At 51.9% G+C, this 24,661-nt stretch overlaps 3 protein-coding genes across 20 annotated transcripts in view; all 3 read right to left on the minus strand.

Annotated features, from left to right (window-relative positions):
* Positions 1-623: 623 nt before the first annotated feature.
* LOC106038701 (tubulin alpha-1C chain-like) lies at positions 624-4,894 on the minus strand. 2 transcript variants are annotated; one of them, XM_066999458.1, is made up of 4 exons: positions 4,771-4,894; positions 2,935-3,157; positions 2,580-2,728; positions 624-1,786 (listed from the first exon to the last, which is right to left on the minus strand). In XM_066999458.1, exons 1-4 carry the CDS (start codon positions 4,771-4,773, stop codon positions 818-820), a joined length of 1,344 nt encoding a protein of 447 aa, XP_066855559.1. In that variant the 5' UTR covers positions 4,774-4,894; the 3' UTR covers positions 624-817. The 2 variants fall into 2 exon arrangements, with proteins under 2 accessions (XP_066855559.1, XP_066855504.1); XM_066999403.1 differs by lacking the exon at positions 4,771-4,894 and having other exon boundaries at positions 2,935-3,163.
* An 856-nt stretch (positions 4,895-5,750) lies between these two features.
* On the minus strand, positions 5,751-12,943 carry UCN3 (urocortin 3). Its single transcript, XM_048062668.2, has 2 exons — positions 12,775-12,943; positions 5,751-9,909 (listed from the first exon to the last, which is right to left on the minus strand). The coding sequence occupies exon 2, from the start codon at positions 9,898-9,900 to the stop codon at positions 9,436-9,438; it is 465 nt and encodes a 154-aa protein (XP_047918625.1). The 5' UTR covers positions 9,901-9,909; positions 12,775-12,943; the 3' UTR covers positions 5,751-9,435.
* A 10,569-nt stretch (positions 12,944-23,512) lies between these two features.
* LOC106038705 (collagen alpha-1(VII) chain-like) overlaps positions 23,513-24,661 on the minus strand; it is a 108,836-nt gene continuing 107,687 nt past the window's right edge. For all 17 annotated transcript variants that reach the window (XM_066999736.1, XM_066999775.1, XM_066999685.1 and 14 more), the window contains one exon: positions 23,513-23,847. In XM_066999736.1, the coding sequence (XP_066855837.1) occupies positions 23,834-23,847 (14 nt within the window). In that variant the 3' untranslated portion in view covers positions 23,513-23,833. The remainder of the gene's footprint in view (positions 23,848-24,661) is intronic.

The raw sequence follows: 24,661 nt of genomic DNA on the forward strand, positions 1-24,661 counted from the left end.
CCTCAGTCCGGGGATCTGCAGAGATCAAGTTAAAACCCATTTTTCCAACTCATTACCTGTTCACAGGGACTGTGCTGTTGTGCCTGGGGGGCAGCCCTCACCCAGCACAAGAGGAAAGAAGTCTAACTGGGGAGACCGCTCCGTGCTTTGGTGCCAAGCGTGAGCTAGGACGTGGGTCAGATGCATTTGGAGGGGCCAACAGACAGCTGGAGCATTTGAATTCTCATCTCCAGACTCAAAATTAGACTTGCAGGCAAGCCCAGCCCTGGCAGCCAGACATGGATTGCTTTAGCAGGGCTCTGTGTGGTGGTGGGGGACTGGAGAAAGCTGATCCCACTGCCTCGGAGAGGGCTGCAAGCTGGAAAGCCCAAAGCCAGCAGTGTTTTGGACAGGGAGAAGCCACAGGCAGCCAGTGCCTGAGTAGGATTGCTATCCCAGTGTTCATCTTAGCCCAGCAGTTCCCCTGCTGGGGAGGTGGCTCACATCCTGCTGTCACCTGCCCCAGTCTGCAGGGAAAAGCTCAGCATCACCAGGTGTGAAAGCCCCCAGTAGGGCTGCAGCAGCCAAGGCAGAAAAACCCCCTCCCATCCCACCATGAGCAACTTCGGTGGCACACCAAGACAGATGTTTCTGCTGGTCACCATTTATTCAGCCAAATTTGTGCATACACAAACCTTGACCAAAGGGTTGCGTTTAGCCAAGCTATAGTTTACAAGTCACACTTTCTCAAACCAAGTCCACAATTCCCTTCTCTGGAAGGAAATGCAGGACAAAAATACAAGACCTACTCACAATCCAAGCTGCTTCCCCACAGAAGTTATTCATCAAACTCTTCTCCATCTGCTGAGTCCCTTCCAACCTCCTCATAATCCTTCTCCAGGGCAGCCAGGTCCTCCCTGGCCTCCGAGAACTCCCCCTCCTCCATGCCCTCGCCCACGTACCAGTGCACAAAGGCACGCTTGGCATACATCAGGTCAAACTTGTGGTCCAGGCGGGCCCAGGCCTCAGCGATGGCCGTGGTGTTGCTCAGCATGCAGACAGCACGCTGCACCTTGGCCAGGTCCCCCCCAGGCACCACCGTGGGTGGCTGGTAGTTGATACCCACCTTGAAGCCTGTGGGGCACCAGTCCACAAACTGGATTGACCGGCGGGTTTTAATGGCCGCGATGGCCGCGTTCACATCCTTGGGCACCACGTCACCCCGGTACAGCAGGCAGCACGCCATGTACTTGCCACGGCGCGGGTCACACTTCACCATCTGGTTGGAGAACTCAAAGCAAGCGTTGGTGATCTCCGGCACCGACAGCTGCTCGTGGTAGGCTTTCTCTGCCGAGATGATGGGCGCATAGGTTGTGAGCGGGAAGTGTATCCGCGGGTAAGGCACCAGGTTGGTCTGGAACTCAGTCAGGTCAACATTCAAGGCACCATCAAATCTCAAGGAGGCTGTGATGGAAGAGACGATCTGCCCAATGAGCCTGTTGAGGTTGGTGTAGGTGGGACGCTCGATGTCCAGGTTGCGGTTGCAGATGTCATAGATGGCCTCGTTGTCCACCATGAAGGAGCAGTCCGAGTGCTCCAGGGTGGTGTGGGTGGTGAGGATGGAGTTGTAGGGCTCCACCACCGCTGTGGAGACCTGAGGGGCCGGGTACACGGAGAACTCCAGCTTGGACTTTTTGCTGTACTCCACAGAGAGCCGCTCCATGAGGAGGGAGGTGAACCCCGAGCCTGTGCCTCCCCCAAAGCTGTGGAAGACCAGGAACCCTTGGAGGCCGCTGCACTGGTCAGCCTGTAGCACCAGGGAAAGAGCCAGGACACCAAGTTACTGGAGTTCTTTTGGCCTCCTTGGACTTAAATTAAGCTTAAGTACTGCATTCAGCATCAAGTTTAAGGCCAGGTTGTTTACTACTGCTTTAACACCTTCCACTTCTAACAGAAGAAGTCTGTTAAACACAAGTTCTTTTATCTTTTTTTTTTTTGTCATTGTTGAGATTGGCGCCTGGCCTGAATGATGTTTGGGGACAGACTCCTAATGTTAGGAGTCAAGAAAATAAGGAAGCCTTTGAAGGCCACTTAGGAGTTCTACCTAAATCAAGCATATCTTAGTGTTATCCCAGCACTTCTGAGCTTATAAAGGCACAAAACCTTACCCTTCAAGGGCAGCTGCACAGGGAAGGAGATGCTTAGGGGAGAACACCAGCCAGAAGCTGATCTGTAGCACTGGTTGTAATAAGATGTTCATTTGTGATCACCAGACAGCTAAGTACCACAACAGCTGCCTTTTGAGTTGAACTACTGGAGACCAACTCAGGACTGACCCAGCAGATACTACACCCATAAGGGAAACCCATCTCCATCTTGCCTGGACATTTAAGCCACAGCTGCTTGTTCTCCTGCATAAGCTGGGTGCATGTTACCTCTTGTTTTCCCCTCATGTTCCAACAAGGGCAACATACACCCACATGCATCTCATTGTGTTGTTCCAGGTCAAGCTGCCAAAGATGCACCCACACCATTGCCTCCCTTGATGGCCAAGGCAACAACAGAATGCTAATGCAGGAGACCCTTCATAGCACTGTTACCATTTTACGAGCCCTATCAACAACAGGGTCGATGATCTCCTTCCCAATGGTGTAGTGGCCCCGAGCATAGTTGTTGGCAGCGTCTTCTTTGCCACTGATGAGCTGCTCCGGGTGGAAGAGTGTGCGGTAGGTCCCAGTCCTGATCCCATCTGGAAGAAGTTGAGATCAGGTTGACAATTTCATGATTGTCACGAGCATTGTCCGCCAGATTATTCGCATTTGTTTAGATGCAATTTCATATGGAAGCTAGTAGCCTCACCAGGAGTTTAGATGGCCAACAGTGCATGCCAAATCAGAGAAGGTGACACCCTCCCACTCCCCCCAGTAGGAGGGCTGGGGACCTTCCACCACTTACCAATGACAGTAGGCTCCAAGTCAACAAATATTGCTCTGGGCACGTGCTTCCCTGAGCCTGTCTCACTGAAGAAGGTCCCAAAGGAAGAGTCTGTTCGCCCTGAGGATGCCTCGGAGGAGATGATGCCATCTGGCTGGATCCCGTGCTCCAGACAATACAGTTCCCAGCAGGAATTGCCCATCTGGACACCAGCCTGGCCAATGTGAATAGAAATGCACTCCCTCTGCATTGGGAGTGGAGAGAGGAGGAGGTTATGAGTGTGCACTGAGGAATAAGGCAAAAACTGACTTTTCTGGGTGTCTTTATGTAGCATATGGCCCACAGCCTACGTATAAGAAGGACATCATCCCAGCTTGGTGGCAGCCAGGACATTTTCTCCACAGTAGGCACCCAAGAGATACTGACCTAGCAAGAACTACGCGTTAGCCCTTCAGAGAGATGTTACAACCTCCCACCAAGGCAGATCAGATGCAGAGATTAGGGCTTTGTGGTAGGTCCCCATGCATCCCAGGGCTGTCATTACATTGCACAACAGCCCCGTTCCCAGGAGCTGGATGCAGAGCAGAGCTGCTGGATCTGCAGCACGCCAAGGCTGCCGAGTCGAGCTGCTCGTGGTTCCCCTTCACCCTGCCTTGGGGCAGAAGGCAGGGTACTGCAGCCTTCCCAGATGCTTCACCTAGTGCTCCCAGCCAGGAAGGAGGGCATGATCCTGCCCAGCCAGCCTTGGTCCAAACGCTTTCCCCCACCACAGAGAGGGGAAGGTTGGAAGGGACCTCTGGAGGTAGAGGCTGGCCTCCCCATCCAGATGGGCAGCTGTAGAAGACCACTGCCAGGAGAGGCCCCTTGCTGTTGGGCTCCACATGTTGACTTGCAGAGCAGTTCCTCATCTCCCTTTAGATTAAAGGCAGCCATGCAGGAGCTGCTGGCTGGAGGGGATCCAAGGACTGAGGAGCAGGGACTAGTTATTCACCTTCTCTAGACAAGACCTAGCCATTGCCCTGTGAAGCAACTGCTCATGGCTTGAGCCTAAGAGAGACCTTAAGTAGCGTATAGGGAGCTGTTGAACTCCTTGACACAGGAGACTATAAAAAAAAAGTCAAGCTTTTGGGTACAAAGAGACTGGACTAGAGATATCCACAGAGGGTTAGTAGAAGAAAACACAAATATCTAACTGGAGAAGTCCCAGCCCGCAAGATGTTTAAGGTAAGTAAGCTTATCTAAAACTTTCCCAAAGCCTGCCCTCACCATGTGCTTTTAGTTGGGGCCTGGACAGGACTTGGGGTTGGAACCCTAGCACAGCCCCAGCCCCAACACCCCCCACACCAGGCCCAGCACAGGGGTGCTGAACCCATCTCCCCCAAGACCAGAGCATCACACCCCTTCTCCAGGTCTGCCCCAGCCCCACAGCAGCACCAGAGGGACACCCAGCTTAGTCCCATCCAGCCACCAGCCCCACATCCTTTGGGGGTGCCCTCATACAGGGGATATTTGCAGGTCTGAAGGTGGCAGCAGCAGGGGAACCCTCCCCAGGTGAGGAAGAGGAAGATATGAGGCTTGCAAACCCAACCCAGCTCTAGAAACCTCCCCAGGCACCAGCTGAGCACCCCAGGAGCCCTTCCTACTTTTGGGTAGACAGAGTCTCATGTGCTGATTCCCCCTCATGTGCTGCCCCCACCCACAGCCACTTTCCCCCAAGAAAAACCCCCATCCAGGGACAAGACACCTAGCAAAAAGAAAGGAAGGAAGGAAGGAAGGAAGCTTCCTCCAGTTCCCATCTCCTGCAGAGGACCAAGCAGAGCCACCAGAAAACAAACCCAAGACCCCACAACTACTCACCATATCTCTGCCCCACCAAGGCTCCTCACAAAAACCCAAGCCCACCTCACTGACAGCACCCCCTGCCCCGTGCTGGGGGCTTTTATAGCAGGTGGAGCTGGGCTCGCTCTCACCAGGCTCCCTCCTGGCTCCTGCTCCACCTGTGGGCCAAGCTCTCAGGTGTTGCTGCCCCCGAGGGACTGCGGTGTGAGGCAATGAGGTGCTTTGAAGGACTTGCTCCTGGGGAGCCCGAACTTTCTTTAGCCTTTTAAATCCTCATTTAGCTTTTCCTGTGAGGTCTCTCTTGTCTTTTTGCACTTTCTGCAAATTCAGAAGACGTTCAAATGTTTGTTTGGGGGGAGTATCTGGGTTAATCTGAGTTGGTTATTTTTAATGAAAAAAAAAAAAAGAAAACGCTGATGTTAATTTTTACAAATTTCTTTGCAACTTTCAGGACTGGAAATTGATTCCTGTTCTCTGCCCCAATTCTCTGAATGCATACGTTGAATCTCCTGTGTTGGCTGGGGATGGAGAGGAGTTGCAGGCTGGGGCTCCTGCCTCAGGGCAACGTCCCAGGGTTGGGATGGCTTCTCCAGCATTGGTACCACAAGAAAGCCAGGCTGTCCCAGCTCCTGGGCAGCTCCAGAGCCACAAAAGCAACGCGGCTCCCCTGGCCCTGCCTGAATTTTGCAGCATCCCACATCTTGGTCCCAAAACATCCACGGTGTAGGGCCTGGAGCTCTCCCAGACCCCCTATGGGACTAGGTCCTGCTGCCAGAGGGGAGTGTGCTGGGAGATAGGACTGCTGTGTGCCTCAGTTTCCCCTACCTAAAATAGGCATAGCAGTTGTTACATGGCAAAAAAGTCCCCAGAGATGCTGTGGCTGTGACGTGGCGCTGATGGATGTCCTGGAGGACCTGAAAGAGCCATGGAGATGGTACATGGCTCAGCACCACGTTGGGGAGGCACCAATGAGACCATCACACTGCAAATGGACAATGGTTTTATTTTTCTATACAGCACACACCAAAGCAAGAAACTCACTGACACGGATGTCCCAGAAACACAAGTTTTAAAATGTGAGCTAGAGCCAAGACATGGGGACTGGCTCTGGTCCACCGGGCATGGTTGGGTCTCCCCCTGTCCCACCACCTTCTTGGGATCAGCAGGAAGATTGAGGCCTGTCAAGGGGGAGAGCAGAAAATGGGACGTGCTGGGGAGGTTTAGCAGCTCTGGGGCTCCTCAAAAGCTGAGTTTTTTCATTAAAGAGTGGCCAGGATGTGGCATTGGCAGCAAGGAAAGGTCTTCAGGGTGGTTAGTGTTTGTTGGGAATGGGGGCAGCTTCTCACCCTCCTCGAGAAAACGGCGCTAACTTTTGCACCTTGATGTGCTCCTGCCCGTGACACCAAGCCAGGACACCCCAGGAGCAGGCCAGGACAGCCAAAACGCAGGACAGCTCACCCCAGGAACAGGATGGGACATCTCCAGGGCAGGACAGGACATCCCATCCCAGGAGGAGGCCTCGTGGCACCAGGGGTGGCTCCCCATAGGTGTCCCTACAGCCTGAAGTGCATCTCACCCCCTGCTTAGGGCTCAGCTCCTGAGGCCTCTGCAAGGCCACCACGTCCCCAAGTGCCTCAGGACAATTCTCCCCATGGTCACTGCTGTAAATCGTCTTTGTTTTTCTAGCCCAAACCCCATGGATGTGAACGCAGGCACCGTCCCACTCGGCAGGGGAATATTTTTGGCCAGATGCTCAATGCCTGTTGAGTTATACAGCCTGAATTCCTTCCTCAGCCAGATGGGCATGGGGCCTCCTTGATCCCTGGAGGGGAGTCAGGACCTGCTGTCCTCGGGGAGTTGCCAAAATCACTGCAACACCTCTGGTTTGGCCTGACGTGGGTTGGCAATATAAACATTGGCATGTGAGCATTGGCACGTGGAAGAAGAGAAAGAGGGCTAGGGGGTTCCTGGAGGCCAGGGGAGAGCTGGATGTTTGGGTGAGGATTATGAAGAGGGTGGGAGGGACCTGGCGGTGGAAACGGAGGGATCTGTTGGTCTGAGTGAGCCCACAGCAGCTGTGCACCCACACTTTGCTCAGGGAAGCCCACCTTTTCCAGTGCGATTTTGGGGTTTCATCCCTGCACAAAGTGGTAGGAAAGACCAAATCCTCATCTGGCTTTCACCAAACTGCACATCTCACCCAAACAGCAAGGCTGCCCTTCCTAAGCCTTGGATCCCCACGCTCCCAGCCCCAGGCGGTGGCTGGTGGAGACCTCAGTGCTCTTGCTTGCATCCAGCTTCCTCGGGAAATCTGGCTCCTCTTACCTCTACCTATGTCTCGTCCCCTCCAAGCAAGAAGGAGGGTTAATTTTGGAAAGGTTTGTCCACGGCAGCGCCGGGTACGGGTGAGACTCCCCCAGGGGGATGCAGGTGGGGACGGAGGACCTCTGCTTTCCCCATCACTTGCCATCAGCTGGTACCTGCTGGCCCCATCTCAGCTTTGCACGTGCAGGCACAGCCTGGTGCTAGCAAACACCTTGGGCCCACCCGCTCCCATGGTGTGGTTTCAGTGTTAATTGTTTTGTTAATGGGGAGCAGGAGAAAGAGCCAATGCGAGCCCTAGGGATGGGATGTTTGGATTTCCAGGCAGTAGCTTGGGGATATTCCCCTCATCTAAGCTGCTGCTGGCCAGCGTGTCCCATCCCATCGGGAACATCACAGCCATGTGGACCCCGACCAGGGCTGGTGCAGATCCCCATGGGAGCTGGTGGTAGGGAAAAGCCTCTTCCCAGCCTGGGCCAGTGTTTTACTGGAGCTCACTGGGAAGCAGAGGGGAAATCCACCCAGAGCAATGACTTCTTAACTCTGAGCGAAGGCTCCTATAGACAGCCTGATGCATTGGAAAGGCTGAGTCCAGACAGCTTGGGACACCTCTGGCCAACCCACAAAGGGACACGAGCACGTCTGGCCGGGTGTCTGGCCAGGTCTGACCTTGCTCTGTCCTGCCCTGCCTGGCCAGATGCATGTGGGCACTGTGCCTCAGCTTCCCCAGGTGTAAAATGGGGACAGCGACTGTGCACTGCTGAACAAGAGCTCAGTGTACTGACGGGGGATGGACATGTAGGTTGTTGGGCCATAAAATATATAAAGCTGTATATAAATGTATATAAAGGGCCATATAGTTCAAGGCTAGAGGAGACTGCAACGAGGAAAGACCTCACTGGTCCGTCCTCAGCCCCAGGGTGGAGGAAGGAGGTGGTCATGGCACAGAGATGCTGTTGGCATGTTGGTGTGTTGCCTGCTGGAGATGTGTGTACGAGGGGGAGATGCTGGAGGATCTGGTGTATTTATATGATTTTTTCTTTTCAGGCTTCAAATTCTGGTCCTAAGTCCCAGGGCTGTGGTCAACTAGGAGTTCTGGCCACCCAAACATGGGCTTGCTGGGGATGAATCCAGCTGTGCTGCCTCCTCTGGGTGCTCAGAGGAGGGATGTAGAGGAGATGCCTCCATCTATGTCCCTGCATACGTCTGGTGGGTCCGTCTGCCAACCCTTCCACCAGAGACCTGTCCCCTGCAATGTCCCACCTGGGGGGCTCCCTGGATGAGGCTGGTGGGAGATGTTGGCTGCTATTGGCAAATGTCTCCTGGGGAAGGAGGGCCAAATTTCTCACCACCTCCCCAGTTTCCCTCCACATGCTGGGATGGAGGACAGGAGATGGGAGTATCATCTTGGAGGCGGGCTGGGAGGTGAAGAGAGGATTTGGGAGGGATTTGGAGGAAGGGATGAATAGTCCAAGGTGAAGGGGTGGGCACTGAGTGAGCTGGGGCTTGATGGAAGGTGGGCAAAGGGGAGCAGGTTGAGTAGGGTGGTTTGGCAGGGATGTGAAGGGGGACCTCACGCACCTGGATTTGCACGGAGGTCTGCCAGGAAATGCAGAATGGTGGGGATGGACAACACGGACAGACCCAAGGGTGGGTCTGAAGTGGCTGGGGAGGAAACTGCAACTCTTGGGGTCCAAACTCACCTCGAACAACGGCGGAGAGAGGCAAAGCCACCCCGCATCCTGGAGATGCTCCTGAAGGACTACGTGGATGGGGGGTGATGGCCTCCTGGCTGAAGGTGTTGGTGGGGAAATGGGTGGTTGCAGGCCGGCTTTAAAATCTAGACAGTGCCCAGCAGGACAAACTGGGAAATCCCTCCTGAGATCCCCTGGACAGTCTTGGTTTTCCCTTCCTGATGCAGCAATGATTGTGTACGGGGATGTGTGTTGGGGGACGTGGGAGAGAGTAGGGCCTGGGTTGAGATAGGCCAGGTGGAGCTGGAGGGAGGTTTTGGAAAGGCCCTGAATGAGCATCTGGGGGAGGTGACGGGAGAACAACGCATTGGAAACTCAAGAGACTGTAGCTTTAATCGGGACCTTCCCACGGTGACAAGTCCCCTTGCCCTGCTGCGGACACCAGCCTCTTCCCCACGTGTGGAAATGTCCAGGAGGAGGAATTGGGGGGAGATCGGGAAGGAGAGAAGGAGGAAGAAGAGGTATGAAAGTTAGGTAGCTCTATGGGTCAAAAATATACAATACTGCTATCGTACATGGCTGTCAGTCCCCTCTGGCCGGCAGGCCGGGGCCGGGTGGTGGCCCCGTGTGCCCAGCTCTGCTCCGAGTCCCCCCGGCCCTGCGGGGGTCACTTTCGCCGCCCGATTTGGGCCATGAGGTGCGCGTTGGCCGCGGCCTTCGCTCGCAAGTTCTTGGCTTTGGCGATGTTGAAGAGGATGTTCATGATGTTGGTGGGGACGTCGAGGGAGAGGGTGACCTTGGTGCGGCGGTCGCTCTTGGCCCGGTTCTGGTACGTCTTCCCCTTCACCTGCGCCTGGGAGGTGTATTTGTAATGGCCTTCCCCAGGGAATGTCCTTTTCCCTCTGTCTTCCTCTGCCTCCTCCTCCTCCTCCTTGGACGCCTCCTCTGATGGGTGGTAGTCGTAGCCACGCTTGTCCAAGACGGCGTTTTCCTCCGGGAGGCTCTTCTGGGCCTCAGCGAGGGCCGCGTTGAGGCAGCTGAAGATGGAGGCGGCGTTGTAGAGGCGGAGGGCCCGGCTGGTCTCGGTGGCACAGAGGAGGGCGAGGAGGAGCAGCAGCTTGGCGTGGGGCATGGCGGTGGCCTGCCCGGCGGAGAGACCGAGGGGAGGGCAGAGATGGACATAAGATTCCCCAGGGGGCCCAGCACCACCGTCCCCCCGTCCTCCCATGTCCCAGCCTCCTGGGTTCACCTCCCAGGTCCCACCCAAGGTCCCAGCTAATGCTTAGGGCACGGGGGAACGAGCTGCCTCGGGGCTTCCTCCTCCAAGGTGCAATGCCCAAACCCTTTTTTTTTTCGGGGTACTGGGTGTGAGGTGGGATCTCCCAGGTGCTTTGCAAGGCTGAAACCTCTGTGGAGGAGAGGATTTGGCCATCTCCTTGTTGAAATGCAACTGCCTGTTGCAGGAGAACTTGTTTCTCCTGTGGGCACCTCCTTGCCTGGGGCAATCCTGTTGCAGTCCCTGTGAAGCCCTCTCCACCTTGCTAATGCCTCCACTGTGTGTGCCACCAGTTGGTGTAAAGGTGAGTTTTCCTTCCAGCTCCTCTCTGGTCCACCTGAAGCCACCAGAGACGTTTCTGTGCTCTTTGAAGAATTGCCTGTCCCAACCACTCCCCCAGCCTGGTCTGAAAAGGGCATGGGGAGCCAGGTACAAGGGGCTCTGGTACTGGGGATGATCTGCCACCCATCCTACATGATGTCCCTGTGTCCCCTCTCCAGCCCTGCTCTGGGGTTCCCCTTTACCCCATGGCTCCATCCCCAGGACCCCTCCACCCTGGGTGCAGGACAGGTTGCCCCATCTGATGGCATGGAGCTCCCCGGTGGACAGCCCTGTTTGAGGGACCTTGGGGCACCTCCAACATCATAACAGCAGCATCACTCCCTGCTCAAAATACGGTTGTTTTGGGGTCCCAAGGAGGCTGAAAATCTTGGAATAACCCCCGTGCTGTGCAAAACCTCCCTGTCTCCAAGTCCTGCCTCTCTGAGAAGCAACCCATCTCCCTATACACCCACCCATCTGCTCCGTAGGGCCCCCTAAAAGTCCACAGGGGATTTTCCGGGGGGGTCTTTGCCTTTACCGAGGGCAGACGAGTGTCCCCACCGAGGGCTGGAGGTGGGCTGCCATTCCCAATCATCTGGCCCCATCTTGTGGCAAGCTCACCGCACGACAAGGTGCACAAGTCCCCTTGGGTGGGGAAACCTCGCTTGGGTCCTTCTAGGGTGGATGTCCCCCAAAATCCGATCACCCCCTTATCTCCAGGAGCTGTCGCCTTGGACCTGCTCTCCTACTACCGAGTCACAGCCTCTAAATTGGTGTCTCTTTGCCCTTTGCCGGCACTTTGGTGGAGATAAGGGCAGGTTCACCCTCTTAGTTCTGCCCTCGTTGCCCCTCTCAGGGAGAGGTTGGGGCAGATTTGTCCCCTTAGCTCTGCCCTGTCTCCAGACAGGAGATGGTTGGGAAACGACCCAGGCGGTGCTGGCAAAATCAGTGCTGTAGGATGGGGATCAAAACCAATCCCAGGCACACAACACCCCTGTGATGGAGATCTGGAGCCTGAAGCTCTCCTTCCTTCAGCCCCAAATCTGAAATTTAAATCCTGGGGCTTAGCGTTTGCTTGCAAAAGCTTAATAGGACAAGCATCTTTCTTCCGCCCCAAAGCAGATGCATTTCAGCCCCAGATGATGCAGCCACCCCAGCAAACTCCTTGTGGTCCCTGCTAGCAGGATAGGGGAGATCAAGGCATGAACTTAGAAACCGCCATCCTTCCTCACCCCTGCCTGCAGCCCCTGCTCCCCCGGGGACCGTGCGTGTCACCAAGCTGCCACCCGAATAGCGGGAATGGCTCTGAGAGCGCTGCTGGCGGGGAGCTGAGCTGCTTTGCGAAGCCGCTGCCCTCTCCGAGCAGCATCTCCCCGCTGCCTTGCCTCCCCCCCGGTACTGAAATGGGCGGTTTGGCTCCATGGGCATTTGCTGCTCAGAAAAACTCTTTGGGAACCTCAGCTGAGCAAGGGAAAAGGCAGGACAAAAAGCAAGGCAAAGCAGCAAGGAAATTCAGCGTCCAGAGAGCAACAGCTACTTTTTAATATATATACATATTTTCACAGGGGTTTTACTCCCCTGCCAGAAAGTTTTTTTGGATTGCTTCTAGAAAAAGCTGAAAGTGGATCCCCTTCACCTCCCAAAAAAAGCAGGAAAAGAAGAAAAACCTGCCTGCGGCAGAGCTGAGCAAGTCGGAGTTAAATCTGCTGCTGCCGGAGGGTGACCCGCGGGTGGAAATTGCCGGGACGCCCGTGAGCGATTTCCAGGCATTACGGTGAGATGGAGCCAGCAGCCCCGGCAGGACAGCTCTGCCTCTTGGCTTCGGGGAGAAAAGTAAATCACTCCAGCGGGGCAGCTCTGGCAAACTGGGGACGAAGCTATTTGCTCCTCGGCAGCAAAGGCACCGCATTAAGCTGAGGTTTTTTTTTTTTTTTTTTCCCATCAAAAAGTAAGTCTGGAGTAAAATAACGGAGCGGATGAGACCTGTAAGACTTTTAAAACTTTCTGTCTGATGCCACTTTTGCTTCCCTAATGAATGCCTCCTGATGATGCTGATTCCCAGGGCTCCGAAATCCAGGCTGAACCGACGTGGACGGGGCTGTGCCCTCCTCTCCCCTCGCCCCTTTAACATCAGCAGCGATTTGTGTCCCCACTTCCAGATTTCCAAACCCTTCCCCTGCCTGATCTACCTCCAAAAATTGTTATAATAACCCAAAAGATATTTCACTTGTGGTGGTGGCGGGGAGTCTCTTACAGTATTTTCAACTGCTTTTCCCTACCCTGCTCTTTTTTTCTTTTTTTCCTTGCAGAGAAACGTGGAACCTGATCTCCCAAGGAAAGAAATGAAATATTTAAAGTTTGTGCAAATGAAGCCGGCTGCTGGTTAATAAATGAAATCCAGGCACTCACCTGGCAGTCCTCGGTGCTCGGGATGGGAAGGGGCTGCTGCTCGCTCGGCTGTCTCACTCCGAGGAGAGAGGCATCAGGCGCCTTCCCCTGAACTTCTGCACCCTCGCTTTTCTTTTATTGTTATTAAGAGGGCTGTGATATTTTTTCTCTCTATGGAAACGCTTTTCCCCTCCCTTGTGTATATATAAAAATGAGTGATCACGGGGTTTGAGTCGTAACTCCAGACGTGGAGCCTTCGTTTGGGCATGATTTCATTAAAATGAAATCAGAGGGAGCTGGCAACGTCACGGGGCCGGCGGTGCCTCTCCCCATTCAGAAAGAGGAAAAGGGGGGCAAAAAAGACCTCTGAACCCGACAACCCTGTGAGAGTCACCCGAAAACGGGGCTGTCGTCAGCGCTGGGACTTTGCAGGATCACGCAGACACGTTTCCCCCGCTCCTCCAGGTAGCTGAGCACTCCCTGCGAGGGTATTTTAAATGCAGAAGGTTTTTGTGGCCCCTAAGGATGCCTGTTTTCAGCATTGATGAGCAGCAATGAGCAGTGTTATCCCAATCATTTGGGCTTCTCTTTGATGCCTGGGGCTGCTGCAGCAGCTTGGCAGGGTTTTGCCCCAGTGTAGTGCCCTAAAGCCCCAAAAACTCTCCAGACCCCCTGAGGTCCAGCAGAATTAACTCAGATTGCCCCGAGGCAGCAGCCAAGAAAAGAAACCCAGTCCGTGGTCCCAGTATTGCTCCAGTCCTGGTGGGATCAGTGAGGTCTCCTGCAATGCCTCACGGTGCTGGTTTGCGAGCAGAAATGGGTTTGTGCTGCCAAGAGGATGGGGATGGAGATCTCCCTGCTGGAAACGTGCGGTCCTGGGCTGGGGCATCCCAAGAAGTCGGGTTCCTGGTGAAGAATCCTCCCAAGGCTGGGCTGGGGGCTCCTGGTGGACCAGGGAAGGAACAAATCCCACCAAACCCGGGGAAAGCCCTCTGAGCCCCCCACAAAGGTCGTGGCAGCCAGAAGTCACTCTGGGTGGGCTCGGAGTGACGGTGAGGAGACGTTCTCGCTCCTGGATGACAGCAGTGGTCACGGGTGCTTTTTGGAGAAACGGAGCTGTGATCTTCTTGGATGAGCATCTCTGAGCTTCTCACCCAGCCCTTGAAGTTGCTGCCCATCACCTGCGACTGGTGACAGTGGGAGCTCCCAGTTGGCTTCAATCCCTGGTAGAACATTTTCCCCTTGACCACCACCAGCTGTTGGCTGAGACACATCGGTCCCATAGCTCCAGCAATTCACTCTTTCCATTTTCACTTGAAGCTTCTATCTCCTGGACCGACATCTCCATTTCCCCTCCTTCAATGAGACCTGGAAGGCAAATCCGTGGAGCCTTTGGTCACCAAACCTGCTTGCAGAAGTCCATGCAAAAACCTGGAAGGGAAACACCGTCGGAGGGAACCACCACCCTGCTCCTTCCCGGCAAGAGCGAGGGAAGCCACGGCCCGCAGTCCTCGCTCCTCTAGCTCCAGCAAACTCTTGCAGACCCATTTATTGTAGCGGGATGAGCTTCCTCTAAGGGCTGCCAGGTCCCCGGTGCTGCCGAAAACCTTCAGCTCACCTTGCGTGGCGAGGAAGCAGTGATGGATGGGAGCTATTTCCAAAGGGTCCCTGGTGGTGGAGCTCCATTAAAAATGATTTCCCTTTGCTCTCGTTGCAGATAGGCGAGTGCTGATTCTCAGCAACCTTCGGCTTCCTCAGGTCGTGTCCTGCCTTTCCTCGGCCTTGGTGGGGTGAGAAGGGCTTGAGTCAGCACCAGTAGCTGGTGTCTTAATGAGCATTGGTGGACCAGGTGGTACCACAGCCCTAAAGAAGTTACCTAAAGCTTTTTAAGGTGCACGCAATGCCTCGGTTGGACTGAGCACCTCGGATGATGTGGCTCCACCTCAACCCCTGTGGAGGAAGGCTTTGTGCCTGGGGTGTTTCTGTCCCCTTGTGCCTCCTTGGAGAGATGTGGTCTGCATCTTCTTGCTCCCCGGAGGCTTCAGATATTGGCTGCGGTCCCTGCAGAAAGCTCAGGAGACCCTTGGACCCTGTTGGCCTCAGACCACTGGCAGCCCTACATGCTTCAGAGTGGGTTAGGGACAACCCTCCCACCTCCTTCCCCCAATTTTGTGGGGCTGGGGATGAAAGAAAGGGGTTGAGCTTGTAGATGCATCTGGGATGGGGGCTTTGGGTGCTGACATGGCCAATGGGTGCTTTATGAAAGGTGTGGGGGCACTCGAAAATAGGTGGCCCTCTGCCTCAGAGGGGGATGTCACCATCCCAGGTCTTGTTGAGGTAGAGGAGAGTTTTAAAAGGGCTGGGGGAATCCACTGGAAATGTCTTGGGTGGCATTTTGGGCTCAGTTGTCACCTGTCTGGGGATCATTAGGGCAGCATTGCTCCTGGCATGGGGTTTGGGTATGGCATCCCCTAGGTCTGAAGGTAGGGAAAAGCAGGCACCCCAGAAACCAAGGCACCCCTCTGACATGAGGACCTCATGGCCCTGATCACCTCCAGCAGTTTCAGGTCTTCAGGTCAAAACCGAAGCCCTGATACTGCCAAAACCTAGGAACCCATAATTCAGATACTCGGGGAAGGGAATATAGGATAGGGAAAGGAGTGGTGTTAAAGTAGATCAGTTAAGCCATCTTAAAGCCCACTTTCTCCCAGAGGTGGTGGGGTCTTCTCAGGGCATTTCTGTAGTGAACTGAGCTATATGAAGACTGCATTTTGGGAGGGGGCAAGGTCTGTGCAGCTGCCTTCACAGCAGTGATGCTGCTCCACCTCAACAGGTCTGTCCCTTGTGGTGGGGTGGTCGTCCCCTCTCACTGAGGGTTTCTTGGGGCTGAAAGGAGAGCGTGTGTGATGGAGGGAGAACACGGCAGCTTGTAGTTTGTACCCACTGCAATTACTTCAGGCTGTGCCCATGGGTTGTGCATGCTCTGAATCGTTGGGAATGGGGTGGTCAGCTCTTCTTGGTTGGCGGCTGCAATGGGGTGGCTTGGGGACACTGGGAAAGGGCTGGCCCCATGCCAGGAGGTCCTGTGGGACCATGAGGGGGTGTTTGTCAGTTTGGCAGCTTTGCACGGGAAGGTGGCAAGCGTGGGTTCATCTTCACGCACTTGGGGTTGAATCTGTCCCTGTTTGGGGAGATGTGGTGGTGGTGGATCCCAAAGGTCTTGGGGGAACAGGACGCAAGACCAGACCAAAAAGCAGGGAAGGACTTAGTGCTTAATGCACTGCTTTCCTGGGCAGCCAGGCTAGAAATGGATCATCCCTGTGACTGCAAAGGTGCCAGGTGAAAAGCAATCAAGACCACCCTAAAGCCACACAAAATTTGAAGGAAATGGGCTGTAACATGGGGCTTCCTCAAAAGTCAGTCCTGCTGCCCCAATGACCCATCTAAATGCATCTTTCCTTTCCTTTCCTTTCCTTTCCTTTCCTTTCCTTTCCTTTCCTTTCCTTTCCTTTCCTTTCCTTTCCTTTCCTTTCCTTTCCTTTCTTTCCTTTCCTTTCCTTTCCTTTCCTTTCCTTTCCTTTCCCTTTCCTTTCCTTTCCTTTCCTTTCCTTTCCTTTCCTTCCTTTCCTTTCCTTTCCTTTTCCTTTCCTTTCCTTTCCTTTCCTTTCCTTTCCTTTCCTTTCCTTTCCTTTCCTTTCTTTCCTTTCCTTTCCTTTCCTTTCCTTTCCTTTCCTTTCCTTTCCTTTCCTTTCCTTTCCTTTCCTTTCCTTTCCTTTCCTTTCCTTTCCTTTCCTTTCCTTTCCTTTCCTTTCCTTTCCTTTCCTTTCCTTTCCTTTCCTTTCCTTTCCTTTCCTTTCCTTTCCTTTCCTTTCCTTTCCTTTCCTTTCCTTTCCTTTCCTTTCCTTTCCTTTCCTTTCCTTTCCTTTCCTTTCCTTTCCTTTCCTTTCCTTTCCTTTCCTTTCCTTTCCTTTCCTTTCCTTTCCTTTCCTTTCCTTTCCTTTCCTTTCCTTTCCTTTCCTTTCCTTTCCTTCTTTCCTTTCTTTCTTTTTCTTCTTTTTCTTTTTCTTTCCTTTCTTTTTCTTTTTCTTTTTCTTTCTTTTTCTTTTTCTTTTTCTTTTTCTTTTTCTTTTTCTTTTTCTTTTTCTTTTTCTTTTTCTTTTTCTTTTTCTTTTTCTTTTTCTTTTTCTTTTTCTTTTTCTTTTTCTTTTTCTTTTTCTTTTTCTTTTTCTTTTTCTTTTTCTTTTCTTTTTCTTTTTCTTTTTCTTTTTCTTTTTCTTTTTCTTTTTCTTTTTCTTTTTCTTTTTCTTTTTCTTTTTCTTTTTCTTTTTCTTTTTCTTTTTCCTTTTCCTTTTCCTTTTCTTTTTCTTTTTCTTTTTCTTTTTCTTTTTCTTTTTCTTTTTCTTTTTCTTTTTCCTTTTCCTTTTCCTTTTCCTTTTCCTTTTCCTTTTCCTTTTCCTTTTCCTTTTCTTTTTCCTTTTCTTTTTCTTTTTCTTTTTCTTTTTCTTTTTCTTTTTCTTTTTCTTTTTCTTTTTCTTTTTCTTTTTCTTTTTCTTTTTCTTTTTCTTTTTCTTTTTCTTTTTCTTTTTCTTTTTCTTTTTCTTTTTCTTCTTTTTCTTTTTCTTTTTCTTTTTCTTTTTCTTTTTCTTTTTCTTTTTCTTTTTCTTTTTCTTTTTCTTTTTCTTTTCTTTTTCCTTTTCCTTTTCTTTTTCTTTTTTTTTTCTTTTTCTTTTTCTTTTTCTTTTTCTTTTTCTTTTTCCTTTTTATTCTTTTTACTTTTCTTTTTTCTGTTTTCTTTTTTTCTTTTTCTTTTCCTTTTCCTTTCCAGGAAGGAAGCTGGAGCATGAGGGCAAATGCATTTCCCATCATCCTGCAGGTCACCACCAGAGCCAGGCAGGGAAACCCACCTCCATCTCCTGTGCCATCAGCAGATGATGGGGTGTATTTCTGTAGCTATTTACCCATAAAGTGCTTCGCTTTTCGGTAGGGTCGGTGCAGGACAGTGTCCTGCAGGAGGCAAATCTGCATGCCAGACATGGAGTCTTCACGGTGATTTTATTAGGGGAAAATAGGAAAGAGAAAACAGCACTAAAGAAAAACAAAAAGATGAAAGAAGTCGAACTGTCTGGTACATCTCTATTGGTCTGCTTTAAATGCTGTTTTCGCTGTCCCCGGCTGGCTACCACAGCTTGCCGATCCCTGCTTTGCTTTTTGCTTTTTGCAGAGCTCAAAGCATAGATTTTGCTGCAAAAATTGAAAATATCACGGTATAGAAATAACCCTTGACCCCGGAGAAAGGACACTCTTGGGAGCTCATCTGAGGCAGAGTGGAATATGACCCAAACTCCCCGAAGTTTCTCCCCAAATTACCAAACTTGTAAAAAATGCAGGCTTTGTCACGAGCGTCCTCACTGGTACCCCTTGTGCGTCTGTCTCTCCAGGAGCAGGACACCTTCCCACCTCTCCGCAGCCTCTCTTGCAGTTGCCGAGCTCAATTTCCTTCTGTGAATCATCATTTAAGTCTGAATGTGGGCAGCTGAAGAAGATCTTATTAAAATTTCATCACCGCAACCGTTCCACTACTGGGAAAAATAAGACACAGCATCTCGTGGTCATGGTAGACCAGAAGCCTTGAAAGCAAAAAGCACGCCCCAAATACCAACACGAAACTTTTGGCTGGCTCAGGGAGGCGAAGGCAATGCCGTGCGTCATCGTATTTAATGTCTCCATCACCACGGCTGCAGAGAGGAGTGGGACATGGAGGCATTGTAGGTCCATAGATGGGCAAAAAGGGACTTTCTGGGTTGTTTTGGCCTGTCTTTAATAACCTCTAAGACTCAATGTGCATTTTCAGGGCTGTGGTGGCTGGAAATTCAGGACTGCCTGTTCTCCATCTCACCATAACCCTGTAGCAAACAGCTCTTCCTCTCCCCCAGAGCTCATTTTTGGTGGGTTTCTCTGCCCCATGACACAATTTTAGGGGTGGTTTCACTCCTGCTGGCAGCTCAGCAGCAGCAAGTTCTTGCATTTATCTCCAAAGGGGCTGTAGAGAAGGTGCTGGTGGCTTGGAAAGCCCTGTGGTTTTGAGCTGGGACCTTGGTAGAGAGGTGAGAGGAGATAAGGACTGGGAAGGCTGTTCATTTTGCAGGGTCAATTCTCGTTGAATTTGGTCAATTCTCGTTGACCAAGCCACCTTCTCAAAAACTACCAGACTTCACCTCTGACAGCCCTTTGGGCATGAAATAAAACTCGGTTCTTGATGCTTTCCCTCCAAAGGAAGGAAAACATGTAGCATTGGAGAAGAAGAAAATCTCTTAAATCCTCCAAATGGTCTTCCCCGCAGGTTTGCAGCAATGCTTTTATTTTCTGTCTCTATCACACCTTCTACCCCTTCTCCAAGGAGGCACTTGCACCACGTGCATGGTATGTGCCTGCAGCTACGTGGACACCACACCTCCTGTTGGAAGGAAACACCCAAAATCAAGAAAAATACAAGAAATATGATGGTTGCTTCTCCACAGCTGGGTTATATTGCTCCTCCAGCATTTCTTTGCTGCAGGGGTCATGGCCAAGTTTTGGCCCTTTGGTTTCATGAGCCACATGGAGGTGTTTGGGGTGGCTTTAGGGGCAGGGTGGGACACGTCTCTGGGACATGGGGACCTGCTGGTGGGGCTCAGGGCGCAGGGTAGGGAATGCCCCAGGCAGGAGATGGGTGACCCAAACCTTATGGATCAGAAGGGATTTCCTGGGTTGGTTTGGGGTGAAACAGGACAGGACAGACCAACACAGCTCTTGCAGGATTACCGGCTCCTGGATGGGGAGACTTTCTCCTTGGTTTTGCTCCTAACCCACGCAGCAATGATGCTGGGGGGGCGAATCCATCCCAGTTTTTGCTCCAAAGGATTTGGAGGCTTCTTTAACATTTCCCCTCCTTCTCCAGGGTGCCACAGCCATTGGGCTGCAGTTCCACCCTTGCCATGGACAGGGGATGGTGCTCACCAGCAGCCTCCTCACTTCTACCAGCGGCTCCAGCAGTGGCTGTGTATACCAAAACAATGATGCAGTAACGGCTCTTGCTCCCAAAATGAGCCGTTCTGGGTGCTTTTGCAAGATGTGTCCTGCCAGAGCTCAGGTCCAGCCCTGCATCAGCTCCACGTCCATTTGCCTCCGCAGCATCTCCAGCGCCTAAATTACTCCTGCTCTAAAAATACCAGGTAATTAATTTACCTAGCCGGATGCAATTCAGATGGGTGACACGGCGATGAACTTTTCTGTTGCTTTTGACTCCGGCAGGAGTGAAGACGAGGACTTCTGTCAGCTCCCTCCCCGGCAGCCTGTCCGCTCCAATCTGCCGGCGCAGCCAGAGGAGGCTGGATGATGCTCGGGGCTCGCGGCCATTTCAGGGGCCGGATCGTTATCGAATTACTCAATTACTCCGGCCCAGCCTCTTCATCTCTCGCCATCCATTTTCTTTTGTCAGGGTTGCCTAGGAACTACCCGCTGACATCGGATGCCGCGGTTGGGCAAGTTTCTCCTTCCCTCACCTCCTCGCAAGGCTCCGCTGGCCAGATGTGCAAGGCAGCGCTGAAATCCCAAATATAAGGGGCTTCAGTTATAGGCACACAGCCATATATACAGTCCCACGTGCTCAGCTCTGCAGGATCCATGTGAACGGGGCTTTGGGGTCACCCGTGCCCTGAAGTCCCCCTCCTCTTTGCAAAACTAAGGATTTTTGAAGCTGGTTTTACGTGCATTAGAGCCCCAGTGTGTGCCTCTCCTTCTATGCCTGGGGCTTGTAGCCACGCACCTCGCTTTTTCATGGCTTTTCTCCAGCGTGTGATGTTCAGGAATCTTCTGGCTTCGCCCCGCTTGGAGCAGCCTCAGCTCCCTGCACCTGGAAAGCAGCCGGCTCCCAGCAAACCGCTCGGCCCTAAAAGTCTCCCCTACCCTGCAATCAAATCATTTCAAGAAACTCAATTAGAGTGACGTGACATTTCCAAGGAAACACCAAGGATGCGTTCCGGTAATATTTTGGCCCTGCCAAAACGGTTCAGATGGCAAATCAATAATGAACATTTAAGGTTAGACGTATTAAAAAAAAATCGAGTTATCAATTTCCCATTATGCCCAAGCTCCCAGAGCTCTGATGGGAAATTCAAGCTGCATTTAATACACCTAGCAGAGGACTGAACAGCTGGATCCTGTACACTCGCCTGCAGTGTCGCTTCCCACTTGACAAGTCTTCCAAGTGCTTTGCAATCCTGAATTAAGTCCCCCAGCTCCCCCGTGAGCTGCTGCTTTGGCTGCCCTTGTGGGCATGGTTTATGGTGAAGGGTCCTGGGCCAAATCACGCTGCAGAGGCTCTGCACCTCTCCTTCAGCTACGGCTTAACCACGAAACCAGGTGGCCAGATCTGCTCCCCAAACTTGGCTTTGGGGCACTCTTGGCCAAGCTTGGAGCCCAAAGCTGCCAAGAAATTCCACACGTGGGGAGGTGAAGCCCTGTTTAAAGTGTTGGCAGTGAGCTTAAAAGGAAAAATGAACATGTTATCCCATTCCTTCAGTGTCCTGGGAATAATGAGGCTGAAAGAAAAATTCCTCGTGTTCTCAGGTGGGTCCCAGGACCATGGTCCGTGCTTCCAGGTCCACTTGCTCACCTCCGGCTGCCTCCAGACCTCACTGTGCTGCTGATTCACAGCCATAAAAATTATCTTCAGGCAATTACTCTTGCTTGTCATCTCCTCAGACTTCATGTCAACTTAGCATGCCTGCCAGGTGCCTCGCTGGCCTGCAGAGATGCACCATCCTCATCTCCGCTGCCCTAATAAAGTTGATAGCTGGAGGTGGACAAGGAAATGTGGGGCTGGGGTCCCTGAGGGGGCGGTGATGGGATGGAGGAAGACTTCCTGATCTTGTTTTTGGTAAATAAACGCCACCTGGAGTTATTAATGAGCTGTAGGTGGCAGTAGTCCCCGGCAGGGCACCATGTATTGGGGAGAAGCTCCTGGTGGAAACCCCACATTGCAGCACATAGGGAGGGCAGGGATAGGGCAGGGGCAGAGGAGATGTCCAGGGGGGATTTGGGGATCCAAAGGAGGCAGGGACCCAAAGGAGGTTAGGGTGGGTACACATCCCATATCACCAGAGATGGTGCAGCCATGTGTGGGCTGGCTTGGTAGGAAGAGGCAGGAATGAGAAACTGTAAAAATGTTCATTTTAACTGTGTTTACAGTGGGTCCCCATGTGCCCACATGGATATTTTTGCACCAGTCCAGCCACGGACTGGTTTGCATCAGGAAGTCTCATTTGGGGCATGGGGAGGTTGCAACCAGAGATGTCCCAGCTCAGGTTGAGGTGGCTGAACCTTTCTGGGGATGCATCCCCAGCCCTTCCTATGGCTGAGTCCCTTTTCCCCAGCTCTTTTAAAGCTCTGAAAAGTTGTTTGCTCTGCAAAAGTGTGTGAGTTCAACAACTTGATCCCCCTGGCAAAGTCCCTCCTAAAGAGAGATTTTCATACGAGGGTCATGGATGAACCTGGGGGTCATGCACTCTGTTAGGTCTCATTCTTGATTAGAAATTGCTGTTTCTCGATGCCATGGCCTCACCTAGAAGTACAGAAAGACTTTTTTTGTTTTGTTTTATTTTTTTTTGTTGGGGGGTTGGGGGTGAACCTGCAGCCAGCGTTTTGCTCAGCCTGGAATATTTTTTTCTTTTCTGAGGGAGTATTTTTCTTGCTGTGAAGCAGCACCTGAATGTTTTTGCTTGCCAAAGTGCATTTTGATGCTAACCATCCTTTCGAGAGGAGAGGCTGAAAGTGGCGCCTGTATCATTTCCAACGTTTACCAATTTCCTTTTTTTTTTTTTTAATTTTATTTTTTTTTCATTTAGAGGGAATGAAAAACCCACAGAGCTCTGCTGACCCCTTCTTGGAGCATGGGACATTGTGGGCAATGGGAATCCTGCTCCTGCCTGTACTTCTACCTGTACACCATACTGCCTATGCAGGGTAGCACTGAGGCAATCCTGCTCAGCCAGGAAAACCTGATCTCGATCTTACCAAACTGTGCATCCAAACTTTTAATAAAATGTACCGATAATTTCCTAGCCTTCGCCTCCAGCCCTGCTCCACCACAAACCCTCATTTAACCACAACGTTCCCACCAAGGCTGTTTGGGGGAAGAAATGTGATTCCCAGCACGACCCCTGCAGACATGATGTGATGAGAGGCGTCGTGTTCAGACCCCACATTTCCCGCTTGGTTGCGACACAACAGCAATTTTCTCACCCGTGGGGAAGTCAGAACCTTTCACTTCTGCTGTTTCTCTGGCAAATTCTGAATATTTGAAGACCTGGGAGGAAAATTTGTGCTGTTGGAGCTGCAGAAACCCTTCCAGGGGCTGATGTGCTGTCCCATGAGTGCACTTGGAGGCGATGTTTTTAGCCAGGACCCCTCTCAGCAGGATCCATGTGGCCACCAACCCCCGAGTTTTACCCTCCCACCTGATGGACCTCCACACACCTTGAAGTCTTGGGGCTGGCATTTTGCAGGGAGAAGCCAGGCCTGGTTTCAAACCTCATTTTTTTTTTCTTGTCATAAAATCTGGGACTCAATAAAGGCCCTGGGGAGGTCAAGGCTAAGCTGAAATATTTTATGCCACCAGGATGGGGCTCAGCCTGCCCACAACACGGTGCAATGGAAACCCCCAGCTTCCCATCAGCCTTTCTTAAAAGGTTACTGGTTCCACGTGAATTACGAGCTTGGATGATACACAGCAGCATTAACACACTTTTATTTTACAAAAATAAACTCGGGGGTGGGCATTGTCTGGTTTTGCACAGTAGTCTTCTGAGGAGAGCAGTGCAGTCATGAGCCTCCAGACGAAGCTTTCCGGAGCAATCAGGTGCTTCGCTCTCCTCATATCGCTTTGTTTCCTGCTCATAATTAGTTTTTGATTTTTTTTTTTCCCAACCTCTGTTGCTTCTTCATGCTAAATGGGTTGTCTTGCTTGTCCAGTCTCCAAGAAGTCCTGAAGACACTTCTTGCAGCTCTGTTTCTCTTTGATTTAGGCGTGGATTGCAGCGGATCACCTCCCTCGGTCTGGTTTTTGAAAGGAAAGAGGAAACAAAGGGGATGTTGGAGGCTGGCTGTAACTTGGGCTTCTTCTTGGACCTCCCACGTCTGGACTGGCTCAGGAGGCCCTAACACCATGCGTTTGTCTCTGCCTGGTCATGTCATGACATGTCAGGTACCCATAAAGCAACTATCCCAATACGGGCCAGCTCTGGACACTCTCTAGGGCCAGCAAGAAGAAATGGGCATGTGGAGGACACATGGACCTGGCCTAATTTTGGATGACTCCCACTCCACAGTGGCTGCTTCGCCCCAGAGAGGGGGGTGCAGATGTGGAGCTGCACCGGGGCAGCCAATCTCCCCATCCTGGCTGGTCAATACATACCTGTGCTCCCCAAGGAACACTTCAGCTCTCTGGGACGGCATTGGCTGTCCTAAACTGGGCTTAGAGCAACAAATATTTGCACTGCCCTCTTCCTCACAGAATGGGAAGCTCAGGCTCTGCAAAACCCCTTCCTTATCAGGAAGTTTCAACTGGATGATAACACCGTGTGCAATGGTCTTGATTTTAAGTACAGCAGATGCCAGTCTAAAAACCAACCAACCAAATATGGACCACCTGAAAACTCCAATTTAATTTCCTTCTCTTTGTAAAATGCCTTTGAAGACAGAGCAGGTAAACCTCACCAGTATTTTTTTAATTTATTGTGGAGAGCTAATACATTTCTCCTGCTGCCCAGGGGGGTTTCTTCCCCGCAGAGAAAAGGCTGAGAGAGGGATGTCTTTCTAGGAAAGTGTTTCAGCTCATGCCCTGCTCGGCAGCAGTGGTGTTTGCATTACT

This window comes from Anser cygnoides, chromosome 1 (assembly GCF_040182565.1).
Source record: "Anser cygnoides isolate HZ-2024a breed goose chromosome 1, Taihu_goose_T2T_genome, whole genome shotgun sequence".
NCBI classification, from domain to species: domain Eukaryota; kingdom Metazoa; phylum Chordata; class Aves; order Anseriformes; family Anatidae; genus Anser; species Anser cygnoides.

Excerpts from the sequence above, each read along its gene's own strand:
- UCN3 (XM_048062668.2), bottom strand. The coding sequence starts at position 9,900 with ATGCCCCACGCCAAGCTGCTGCTCCTCCTCGCCCTCCTCTGTGCCACC.
- LOC106038701 (XM_066999403.1), bottom strand. The coding sequence starts at position 3,163 with ATGCAGAGGGAGTGCATTTCTATTCACATTGGCCAGGCTGGTGTCCAG. Across the intron at positions 2,729-2,934 it reads CTTGGAGCCTACTGTCATTG|ATGGGATCAGGACTGGGACC; the intron begins GTAAGTGGTGGA and ends AACTTCTTCCAG. Across the intron at positions 1,787-2,579 it reads TTGATAGGGCTCGTAAAATG|GCTGACCAGTGCAGCGGCCT; the intron begins GTAACAGTGCTA and ends CTGGTGCTACAG.